The 12010-nt window shown below is 51.0% G+C and overlaps 1 protein-coding gene across 2 annotated transcripts in view; it reads left to right on the top strand.

Moving 5' to 3' along the window:
* Positions 1 to 2814: 2814 nt before the first annotated feature.
* The window catches only part of NCAPH (non-SMC condensin I complex subunit H), a 23555-nt gene continuing 14359 nt past the window's right edge, over positions 2815 to 12010 (top strand). Inside the window, exons 1-8 of one of the 2 annotated variants that reach the window (XM_006035532.2) lie at positions 2815 to 4125; positions 4782 to 5028; positions 6051 to 6144; positions 7111 to 7203; positions 8142 to 8280; positions 9379 to 9497; positions 9804 to 9996; positions 12000 to 12009. In XM_006035532.2, coding sequence (XP_006035594.1) covers positions 3891 to 4125; positions 4782 to 5028; positions 6051 to 6144; positions 7111 to 7203; positions 8142 to 8280; positions 9379 to 9497; positions 9804 to 9996; positions 12000 to 12009 — 1130 coding nt within the window. In that variant the 5' untranslated portion in view covers positions 2815 to 3890. Of the gene's footprint in view, positions 4126 to 4781; positions 5029 to 6050; positions 6145 to 6657; positions 6791 to 7110; positions 7204 to 8141; positions 8281 to 9378; positions 9498 to 9803; positions 9997 to 11999; position 12010 lie in introns of those variants that run through there. The other variant, XM_006035534.3, reaches the window with a different exon arrangement.

The following is a 12010-nucleotide window of genomic DNA, read 5'->3' as shown; positions in this document are numbered from 1 at the left end:
CCCCCCACCCCCCCCCCCAGCCACAGGCAGGGAAGGGGCCCAGGCTCTGTGCTCTTCCCTCCACTGGGGCCACAACAACTGGGTTTTCTGGCACTACTGGCTGGCTGCAGCTGGTGCCTGCAGGGCAGGGAGTGAGCAGGATGCAGCCCTGGCAGCTGCGGGGGGCAGGGGCTGTAGGTGGGGAGTGAGGAACACTGGCAGGGATAGGGGCTACATGTCAGAGGGGACACTGGTGAGGAGGGGGAGGGGGCAGCTGGGAGTGAAGGGCATGGGTAGGGCTGGTGGGACAGGGAATTGTGGGTTGGGAGTGACAGGGCACCAGCAGGACTGGGGGCTGTGGCTTGGGAGTGAGGGGCAACGGCACGGGCAGGGCACTGCCATATCAGGGTTGCTCAGCGCCACAAAAGAGCAGAGGGGAATATCCACAGCTGGACCTGCATCCTGATGAGTGAAGGAAGCAGAGGAAACTGATTTTTTATGATAAAAATACCAAAATCAAATGCCAAAATATATAGGTATTTAGAATTTATTTTATTAATGATTAAGGCACTGGTAGGTTTCCAAATTGCTTTAAAATTGTAAATATCTCAATAAAACATTGTGTTCAACTGATACCTATATAGTGGTATTTCATTTTAATTGTGGAAAAACATGGATGGGGGGGGGGTTTAATTAGCAAATTTTGGATTTTTTAACAAAGAAAACCAAGATCCATGTGATCAGTGACTCGAGTCACACAGTAAGGGATACAGACTGGGGACTGACTGAATAAGGAGCACCTCTGCAGGAAAGGACCTTGGGGTTACAATGGGCAATAGGCTGAACATGAGCCAGCAGCGTGCCCTTGTTGTCAAGAAAGCTAAAGGCATACTGGGCTGCATTAGTAGGAGCATTGCAGCAGATCAAGGGAAGTGATTCTTTCCCTCTATTCAGCACTGGTGAGGCCATATTTGGAGTACAGGCAGTCAACACAATTGGTTCTTGCAAACCCTGTCTTACATCCAAATTTTGTAACTTAGAACCAATTTTCTCATAAGAAACAATGTTATAAATGGGGGATTGGTTCCTAAACCAAGGCCCAATACCCTATTTTCACCAAAAATACCCCAGAATTTTGTACTCATTCAATTATAGATGAGTAATATAGCTACATTAATGTATGTATATTGTAAATAGCAATCATATTCATTTGGAAGGACTTCTCTGAAGTGACTTTGCTGGACTTTTTGAAAGGCTCTTGGCTGGACTTTTTGAAGGGTTCTTGGCTGGAGTCTTCTCAGGAGTCTTGGTTGCGGGTTTTTCTGGAGTTTTGTCCGGTTTCTTAAAGAAAGTGTCCAAGGAAGTTTGGCCAGATGTTCTCCAGGGAGATGAGTGATGCAGTGAACTTGTTCACTGGCATGGCGTCGCATTGGATCAAGTGTTGTAAAGTCGAAACTGGTGCTGTAAAGTTGAAACAGGGTGTCTATTTATGTTGTAAGTGTGAAACATTGTAGTTCAAAACGTTGTTAGTAGAGGACTGCCTGTACTGTGTTCTGTTTTGGAACCCTCACTACAGAAAATACGTGGAATAATTGGCAACAAAAATGGTTAATGGGCTGGGGGACATGACTTATGAAGAGAGGCTAAGGGAACTGAATTTACTTAATCTGTAGAGGAGAAGACTGAGATGGATTTTAATAGCAGCCTTCAACTACCTGAAGGTTGGTTCCAAAGAGAATGGAGCTAGACCAGGAGTGGGCAAAATGGTGGATCCAGGTGGCCAGACTCCAGCACAAAGGCTAAGAGGAGGTGCATGTCCCTGCCTTAAAGCCCAAGCTCTTTGGCTCAGAGGAGGTAGGTGACCCAGCCCTGTCCCACTGGGTTGGTGGTGGAAGGGTTAGGTTACCCAGCATTCCTTGCTGCCCACTTCATAAGGCACCTGCCCTACCAGTGACTTTTTCAGTCTCAGCACAAAGCTGAGTGGTATGAGGGGCAGCCTCTAAAGCAAGGGTGGGCAAAGTCCAGTTCATGGGCTGGATCTGCATGGCAGTGGATTCCATTTCCCAGGAGCCCCTGCCCAAGTGGCTGGGGCCAGTTTCCACGGAGACCCCAGCAGTAGCCCTGCAGGCCTGGGGTTTCCTTGGAGACCAGCCCCAGCAGCCTGGGCAGGGCGCACAGCAAGGCAGGGACCATGCTGGGATCTTGCAGCAGTGACAGTGTGGTCCAGAGCCAGGGCACAGCTGTGATCTGCAGCCTGCGTGCTCCAGGCAGAGGCATGCAAGCAGCAAATCACAGCTTTGCTGCAGCTCCAGACCATGCTATCACCACTGCAAGAAGGCAAGGCAGAGCCACGATCCACTGTCTGCACGCCCCTGCCCGGAGCATGCAGGCAACAGACTGCAGCTCTGCCATGGCTCTGGACCATGGCATCACTGCTGCAAGATCCCAGCCTGGCCCTGGAGCAGCTCCCAGCCTGGCTGGTCTCCATGGAAACCCCAACCCCAGACTATCACAGCCAGGCTGCTGCTGGAGTTTCCATGGAAACTGGCCCCAGCCATGCAGGCAGGGTCTGCTGGGAAATGGAGTCTACTGCCAGCCAGATTTCGCCTGCGACCCAAATTTTGCCTGCCCCCGAGCTAGAATGTTTTCAGCGGTGGCAGATGACAGAACAAGGAGCAATGGTGTCAAGTTGCAGCAAGGGAAACTGAGGTTAGATATTAGGACAAACTCTCACCAGGAGGGTAGTAAAATGATGGAACAGGCTACTCAGAGAGGTGGCAGAATCTCCATCCTTAGAGGTTTTCAAGACCTGAGTAGAGAAAGCCTTGGCTGGGATGATCTAGTTGGGGCTCGTCTCACTTGGAGCAGGGGTTGGACTAGATGTGACCTCCGGAGGTCCCTTCCCACCCGCATTTCCTCTGCTTCTAACTACAGCTACTAACGTTTATTAGAATAAGCACAATGGGGCAAGCAAGGGAGGGTCTCGCTGTCGTCCCTTGGCTGGCTTTACATCAGCTTGTGCTAGCAAAGAACCTCTCCCTCTCTCTCCATTTCCACCTTGCGCCTTTCAATTTTGCACAGCCTTGTACCTGAAAAAAAAATCTCACACATTTGTCTTGCCTTTCCCATATGCCAAGGAAAATTCCTTTCCCAAGTCGCTCGACATTTCCCTAGAATAACGTCTCATAGGCCAGGCAGGTGCCATTCCTCCCATCCTTCCTTCTAGAGTAGATTTGGGGGGGGAGGGGGCGATCCTCCTTTTATTTTTGGATTATTTATTTTAGTTTAACACATCAATGGACTTTCTCTAGTCCCTTGTTGAATCTGGCTATGCTATCTGCTCCACCACCTCTTGTGGCAATGAGTTCCACAAGTTGATGCACTGTAGATACATACAGGACTTTCTCTCGCTGGTTTCCTGTCTCCTGCTCAAAGATGGAGGTTCCTGGCTAAGTAGTCTTGTCGCATTGCTCAGTCAGACCAATTGCTGTATTTGAGGTCAGGAAGGAATTTTACCCCATCATCAGATTGGTACGGATTAAGGGGCGGGGGCGGGGAATTGCCTTCCTTTGAAGCAGGGGCCGTGGCCCTCTACCTGGCACCCTGGTTAAGAGTCACTCGTGTAGTCCCTTGTTGACCACAGCAATGCTGTATGCCTCTGCCACCTCCTGCGGCCATGAGTCCCAGAAATTAACCCCGTGCAGTGCCTCTTGTTTGTTGGAAAACCGTCTTTTTCTTGCAACCTGGGACTTGGTGAACAACAGCACCCTGTTTGTCATCATAGTTTGTCATAACTAAAATATATAATTGTAACAGCATTCAAATTATACTTACCTGAAGGGATAAGAAGGGCTGCCCTGCACAGGGACGGTGTGAAGAGACATAGTTTGCCTCAGCCCTCGCCGCATAAAATGGCGGCCGAACGCAACAAGATGGCGCCGCTCGCTGCGGGCAATGCGCACAACATGGCGGCCGGCGTTGGGACTTCCGCTACCGCAGGCCACGCCCCCCCTGACGCCAGAGCCGTTACCAGCGTGATTACGCCATCCGCTCGGCGCCTGCGCGGTGGGGCGGCGCGCGTTTTTTTGAACAGGGAAGCACCAGCTGATCGGGTGAGGCTGAGTTTTTGCTGCTGCAGCGGAGCATGTGAGTTGGGCTCGGGGCCGGGGCCGATCAGCTGTGGCGGGCAGGGGGGAGAGTGCGAGTGCCGCGAGCTAAACGTGGTTGGGGGGGGGCAGTGATATTTCACTCACTGTCCGGCAAGACCTCCATGCTGATTGGCCGGGAGGCGGGAATATGCTGAGAGTTCCCTGCTGGTTGGCTGGCAGGTGGCTAGTGGCCGAGGCGCTCTTGCTGCGGGTCCCGCCCGACCCTTTGCTTGTGCTTGTGGCAGGGCCGTATTTCCTTGTGTATCTGTGCACTAGTGCAGGTTCCAGCTACGGGATTGGGGTAAGAAGGTGTGTCTGCAAGGAAATACGGTACTGGAGGGGGCGCCCTTAAATTTTGAAATACCGTGGGGAGGGGAGGGTACATGTCACTAAATTGGGAGAAGCTGCAAGGAAATACGATAGTGGGGGCCATGTTTCCTTACATATCTGCACGCTGCAATTTCTAGACACTGGATTGGGGGGCGGGGGGTGATGTGTTTGCAAGGAAGTAGTGTAGCTGGGGGTTGCTTTGGGGAGGAGGGCAAGTTGCCCTTGTAGGTGAGGTCTGTGGAGTTTCACTGGGGCAGCTGGAGGTCACTGATTCATTAAAAAAACCCTTTCTCTTTTTTTCCATTCCACCCCCTCACCTCCCAGCAAAGATGAAGAGCTCAACACCCCAGTCCGCCGGCTGCTCCCTGAGCACCGCCTCATCCTTCGATAGCGTGTTTGTGTCCCCCAGCACCCGGCCCCAGGCCCTGAGTGCCGGCAGCACCCCTGAGCTGGAGAGCTTGGCCGGCAACGATGATGAGCAGGAGAAGAAGCAACGTCGGCGCTCCCGCATCCTTGATCTGCAGCTCAGCAGCACCGAGTCGCCCCTTTTGGTCAAGTCCCCTGCCAACAGGTAAGAGGGCTGTTGCGGGGCTCCACCCATGGGGTGAGGGCAGACACGATCCGAGGTTAAAGAGGCAGGGAAGAGATAATGGAGGGATATGATCCGGGTTTGGATGGGGGGGTAATGACAGACCTGATCTTGAGTTACGGCGGGGGAAGACGGATGAACAGACACAATATGGGGTTAAGGGGTGGGAATGATGGGGAGACATGTTGGTGGTTAAAGGGGGGGGATGGGACAGAAATGAGCAGGGTTAAAGGGGGGCAGGGTGGACAGACAGACATGATCTGGGATGAAGGAGGAGGAGCAGGGGTGGGGGTGGGCAGACAGATGTGATATGGGTTTAAGGGGATGGGCTGACAAGCATGATTCAGGAGTTAAGGGGTGGGGTGACCATAACTATTTTAGGAAAATCTGGGATGGGGAGGTGTGCGGGCTGGGGCCAAGACATGCTGGGGAGCACAGTGCCTTTTCTCATCAGAGCTGGGGCTGCGCTGTCAGCTGGGCTTGGTGGCACTGCAGGGGCTATGTCTGACTCATGGCTCTGTCCCAGCACCTACAGCTGCATCCTGGCCATGAGCCCCTGGGTTGGGCAGGCACAGCCAGCCTTGGCCTTACACCCATCTGCCTGGTTAGCTTCTGTGACAAAGGCACCATGTTCCCCAGCACATCCCAACAGCTACTCTGGCCCTATGTACTGCCATACACCTGTGCATGTGCACTCTGCCCCACAGCTCCCAGGAGCGAGGCCAGGCAGGACAGTTTGGGACATGTGGCCAACCTATACAGGGGGCACAAACCTAATGATGGGGCTTCTTGGTTGGGGGAGATGATCTGTACCTCAGGCTGGGTTAGTGGGGTGCCTGCTATTTATCTCCTCCCTGAGGCCCTAGGCCCTCCAGAAATTCTGGGCCAAAGCTGGCCCAGGAACGGCAAGTTAGATGCCCCTATCACACGACACTTCCCTGTGGTGTTCTCTGGAGGTGCCCAGTGCTGAGCTCTCTAAAGCAGAGGTTCTCGTCTTCCTTCAGGCAGGCAGACGCTTCTCTGCCGGTGATCCCAAGACTGACAAACGCTCAGATTTCAGATCACTACTCAACCTGCATTAAGCTGTCTGCAGAGAATGTGAGTTCAAAGCTGTGGCTTGAGGCAGCTTTAAAGATGGCCAGCTTCTTATTCCTCGGGCTGGGAGCATTTAAAATGGATTCGTTTTAGGCAGGCACCAACGGGAGTTCTGGGATTTCTTCCTGGATTGCTGTTGGGAGTGGGCGCAGAAGCGTCTGTGTTGTGGATTATGAGCAGTTCTGGGCTGGAACAGTCTCCCCGTCCCTAGGATGATGGGATCCTGCTCTGGGATAACTGGGGCAAGGAAATACCATCTTTTCTCTTAGACAAGGCTTGCCTTTTTTTTTCTCCCCAAAATTGGCCCCCTCCCCCAAATTGGGATGTGTATATTAAGCAGGATGGCTGACTTTTTTGCCTGGTATAGTAACACCCTGCTTTTGATTCTTGCATTACTATTTGGGCACCTGTGGTGGTCCATTGACTTAATGGCTCATTTGCTTTTCACTCCAGAGAGGATAACTCATTTCTCCTTCATAGTCATGATGTTCCACTAATTGAGCTAATCTTTCTTAGGGCAGTCTTGCTGTCTACTGCCTGCTTCGGGTCTCTCGCCTATTTCACAGCTTTGGAGACCCTTTAGCTCTCTTCAACCATAGATCCACCTATGGAGACCAGTATTCAGCAGCAGCTAGACTTTCAGCTTCAAGTAAGCAGAAAAGGGCATGAGAATCAGCTGAAGATCAGCCTCTGTCTGTGCTCTGTGCAGCTATGACTCAGGGGGAGAAAAATCTTTTTTTTTTTTCCCCCCCTCCCCCCTTCATTTTGCTTATCAAAAACAAAGGGTGTGTTATTCCAGGGTGTATAAGAGAAAACAAGGCATTTACTTTCAGCTCCTTGATAGAAACTGACTAGTATTAGAATAAAATTCCTTGAGAAACATCTTAATTAAATGATTCCCCACCTGCTGTAGACTTTGAATTATGCCATTTTTCCAGAAATAAAAGCTCCTGCTTTGCTCTGTTTCAGAAAATCACCACAAAAAATGCCTTTGGCTTGCATCTTATTGACTACATGACGGAGATCCTCAAGCAGAAGGACTCAGAACTCACTAACTTCAAGGTGAGCGGTCCTGTACTGTCTGATCCCTTCAGTGCCCTGTTGCCTCTGGTATCTGCTTGAGGAGATGAGCTCAAATATATCCAGGGCAAAGGAAAGGTAACAAGACTCTGTACGAACTCTGCAGTCCAGAGCTGGTAGATATTGGAGAGGACCTTTCTCCTGCTGTTGAAGTAGTAACTCCAGCTATAGGAGGAATTAAGATCCATGGAAATTACTTAACATCCCCAAAGCATTTCCGTGGGCTGGGGCTGGCTCATGAATAGCTCAGGAGAAGCGTACTTGGGTGATTCAGACTCAAAGGTAAAGAATAACCCATGAAATGCTTACTCATGTGATGCTGAAAACACGGGTTCTAGTTGGTGGCCACTCGAAAGCCTTAGGATCACTGGAAAGTCGGGCTGGAAGGGACATCACAAGGGCTTTTAGTCCAGCCCCTGCTCAAGGAAAACTTAAACTATCCTAGGCAAGTCTCTGTCCAACCAGCTCTCAAACATTTCCAGAGATAGAGGTCCCTTCCCCTCTCTGGGCAGCCTGTCCCAATGCTGGGTCACTGTCAGTTAGGAAGGTTCTCCTCATCTCCAACCTCAGTGTTTTCTGCTGCAGCTTAAGGCTGTTGTTTTTAGTTCTTTCCTCTATGGCCACAAAGGGAAGCCAGTTTTTTTATTCTCTCTGTCATCAGCTGCCTTTCAAGTATTTGAAGATGGAAGTTCCCTTTTGGTCTTCTCTTCTAGACAATCCCAATTATTTCAGTATTTTCTTCGCTTTCTGCTCCTCTCCTCCTGTCAGACTTGGGTATAAAGCAAATGCATTGCAGCACCTCGGGTTCACAGCTCCCATTTCTACTGTAGCTGACAGCTTATCCCAGTAAGGCAAGACCCTTCCTAGCTGTCCATCCTACATCCTTCATGTTCCCTGACCATCTCCTTTCCGTTACACAGATGGCAGCTGGCACCCTGGATGCTAGCGCGAAGATTTATGCCGTCCGTGTGGATGCTGTTCATGCTGATGTCTACAAGGTCCTTGGTGGGCTGGGCAAAGATTCCCAATCTACAAGAGAAGAGGATGGTCAAGACTTGGGTATGCTGGCTCTGTTCAGAGGAGAGGGATCTGGTTCTTGAGCTCAGTGACTGCCACAGAATGAATGCCGCTTCATTCTAGGCAATGTCCAAGAACAGTCTGTGGCTTCATTCTTGTATGAAACAGGAAGCAGTGTTCACTAGTGAGTGAACAAGATGGGAAGAGATGTGCAGGATGCAATAGATGACCAGTAGGTTGGGCCTTCCTAGATGATCATTTGTTTTAAAGCAACACAACATGTATCCAAATGAAATGGATTAGCTGTGCAGGATTTTGTCCTTTTAGCGGGTGAATTGCATCACCCATTATCTTGCTCATTGATACTTCAGGACACAAGGTGACCTGTTCCTTTGGTGCTTGATAGGCCCAGTCCTGTGCACCCTGGGAATTTCTATGCTGGATCACTTACTGAGAAATACCTCCTGGGATCTCCAGGGTGGGTCTTGCTAAGCAGGGAAAGTTCAGGTTTCTCTGCTCACTGAGATGCACCCTGGAAATCCTGGGGTCACATCTCTGTAAGCAGGGAAGGCCGGGCCAGCACTCGGGGCTTCAGGGGTCTGATCCTGGGCAGGATCGGGCCCCTCAAGTCCCCAGAGCACCTGCCCAGGGCAGCTGGAGAGCATGGGCAGCTCTAGGCTGCCAGCGCTCTCATGCCATAAAGTAAGAGACATCCACTGCAAAGTAGCAGCACAGATTGATACTCCCTTCATTGCAGCTCTGGCTTCGGGGCATTTGTGGTGTGACAAGGGACACGTACTTTCTGCTTGGTCTTTGTGCCACCATAACAATTTTCATGATGGCACAAAGGACATCTGTTTCTGCTTCTAGAATTACTGTAATATAGTTTTAGTTGTTTTTTCTCCAAAGCACCTGAACCTGCAATAGGTTTGCAACAAGTCCCTAGGGCAGGGTGTTGAATAACTAAACCAAGCTTCCATGGTTGAGGCTTGGGGGAATGGAAAGCAAGCCTGTGAGAGAGGAGGGTCCACATGTGACAGCCTGTGACTGAATCACACTGAGCTGAAGCCTTCTGTTAGCACCTCTGTCAACTCCAGAGCAGCTTAGCTACCCCCCACCTCAGTAGCCTTGTGTTTCTAGATGGAACTGCCACCCTGGAAGCCAGGAAGAAAGCTCCCACCAAGAACAAGCACTTCTACAAAACCATCGAGCAGAACCCAAATAACCTCAACGTCCCGGAGACTGATTGCAAATGTGAGGTGGGTACGGTGGTTCCAAAGGGCTTGGCCGCTGTGTTGATCTGTCCTGCTCCTTGGCTCCACTGGGCCTGTTTCTTAAGATGGTGGCTTTGACCTTCATGCATGATCCTGTTGCAATCACAGCAAGCTTTTCCTTTTTGCTCTTCTCCATTCTGTACTGCCCAGTCAGGGTGGATTTCCCAAGCTCTGCCTTAGCTCAAAGACAATCCAGCCACAAGCATGATACTCCTTTCAGATTCATGCTTGAGGTTTCTCTGCCCCTATCTCACCCCACTGTTCCTCCCTCCCCCCACCTTCCACATACAGGTTGACCCCATGCTCCAGAAATCAGCAGCCTCCTTTGATGAGTGTAGCACGGTTGGCATCTTCCTCAGCACACTACACATCCACAGCTACTGCAGTGAGCTCCTGTTTGAATCCAAGGTTACACCTCTCTCATCTTCAGAGATGACGCTCGAGTCCCCAAGCACTGCACCTGTAAAGGTGGCCGATGTTAACTGTAAGTGCACATGATGCCATATTTGTCTCTTGCAGCATGCGCCTCTCGAATATGACCCACACCTTGTTTTGGGAAAGCAGAATGAAGGAAAGTTGCAGCCAAAAGCTGAACGCAGACCAGCTTGCATGCCCTCAGCTAGCTCGCTGGCTGCTTTGGGGTAAACCTCTTGGCACCATTGCAGCTACTGCTGAATTTTTACTGCAACTTTTGGTGGCACAACCAATTCATCAGTGGCTCTGAGAGGGTTAACTGAACTCTACCCCTGCCAGAGAGGAGAGCCCTGGATGGCCATTCCAGGATCTCCATGCTTCTATTCCAGTGTAGAAATTGGATTTCCCACTTCAGAAAACACACCTCAGTTTTGTCGAGCTTAGTGTTTTGGAGAGGAAAAATGCATGTGATAGTGTGAGCTCTGGCATCATGCAAGCTCAGCTTTCCTTCCAAGCTCAGCAATAAACGCTTCTGCTCATTATCTCCCAACACAATGGGCACTTGACAACTGTTCAAGTTTCAGTGCCAGCCACCTTGCTTGGATTATCTGGCTGTGGTTTCTTTGGGCTGTTATTCAGGCATTGCTCAGTATAATCAGTCTCCAGGCCCATGTCTTAGATCCCTGGCTAGCCACAGAGTTTGTCCTGTCCAGGGATCCTGGTTTTCTGACTTTTTAAAAATTAAATTGCAAATTCTCTGCTTTTCTTATTTTGTTTTTAAGTGAAAGGCCACTATATATAGGTATCAGTTGAACACAATGTTCTCTTGATACATTTACAATTTTTTAAAGCAATTTTGAAGCCTACCAGTACTTCAATCACTAATATAAATTCTAAATACCTACAGGTCTTGGTATTTGAATTTTGGATTTTTTATCATGGAAAATCAGAGCTCCTCTGGCCCCCTTAGCTCACAGAATACAGGTACGGGCCCCCAGTGTCAGGGTTATGGGGCCAGGGAACCAGGTCCACAGCCCCCTGCCATCCTGCAGCATCACCCAAATCCCAGCTGCCACCTGCGGGAGCATAGCTGCTGCAGCAGAGCATAGAGCCTGCCTGCTGTGGGCTCGGGCACTGGGGACAGGGCAGGGAGGGGGCAGCTCCCTGCTGCTGCATGCACACCCAGCGGGGGCAGGGGGGACCATGACCCCTAGATCTGTGCAGGGTGGGGGCAGGCTGCCTTCTGTGGGTTCGGGTTTCCCGCCCTGCTGCCCTTCCCCAGGGCCTCTGAAGCCCTGCAGGTGTGACTGGCACTGCAGGGTAAAGTGGGGCTGTGCAGGGAAGCTCCTTGCCTTTGTGAGCTCTGTGCTGCCCTTGTGAGACGTCCCCTGCCCACGTAGCAGGAGCAATGGCGGCAGCGTGAGGTTGTGTCCCTTACTGCTGGCGTGTGGGCAGGGGATGCCTCGCCAATGCATGCAGCAGCCTGGAAGCTGTCCCCACCCTTCCTCATCCACTGGACAAGCTACCTGTAGCCCTGTCCTGCTCCTTGCCAGGGCTCTGCAGCTGCGCATTCTAGCCCCAGGTCCCAAGCCCTACACGCCTCCTGGCTGGGCAGTAGTCCCAGTCCTGCCTAGCTCCTCCCTATGGGGGCCTCAATTCCTCCCTCCCCCACCTGTGGGAGCTGCTTTCCAGGCTGCCCCTGCCTGGCCGCCCTCTGCCCTTCTGTAGAAAGCTATTTGCAAAAGTGCAAAATCCGCAGGTTTCTGTTTTTAAAATAAAAAATCCGTGTCTTCCTCTGCAGGGTGGGGAAATCTGTGTTTTCTCCAAGTAGCACAACAGTTGTTACGCTGTGTGCTTCAACTTGGTGGGTGACCAAGGTTAGAATGCTCTGTAGAACTGTGGATACACCAAGAGTAGTGATGAAGTTTTTGGCGGGGGTTTTGTTTGGGTTGTTTTGTTTTTTTTTGGTTATTTTTGGCATTCCCTCTCCAGTACCCAAGCTTCTGGGTATTGGGATGAAGCAAACAGTTCTGGTAACAGCTAATTTTTAGCTCTGTACACTCTGCCTCCTAGCGCTCCTGCTG

Source organism: Alligator sinensis, unplaced genomic scaffold (assembly GCF_000455745.1).
Source record: "Alligator sinensis unplaced genomic scaffold, ASM45574v1 scaffold1462_1, whole genome shotgun sequence".
In the NCBI taxonomy this organism is placed as follows: domain Eukaryota; kingdom Metazoa; phylum Chordata; order Crocodylia; family Alligatoridae; genus Alligator; species Alligator sinensis.
Note: the sequence above shows the minus strand (reverse complement) of the source record. Positions and strands in the feature narration are given on the sequence as shown.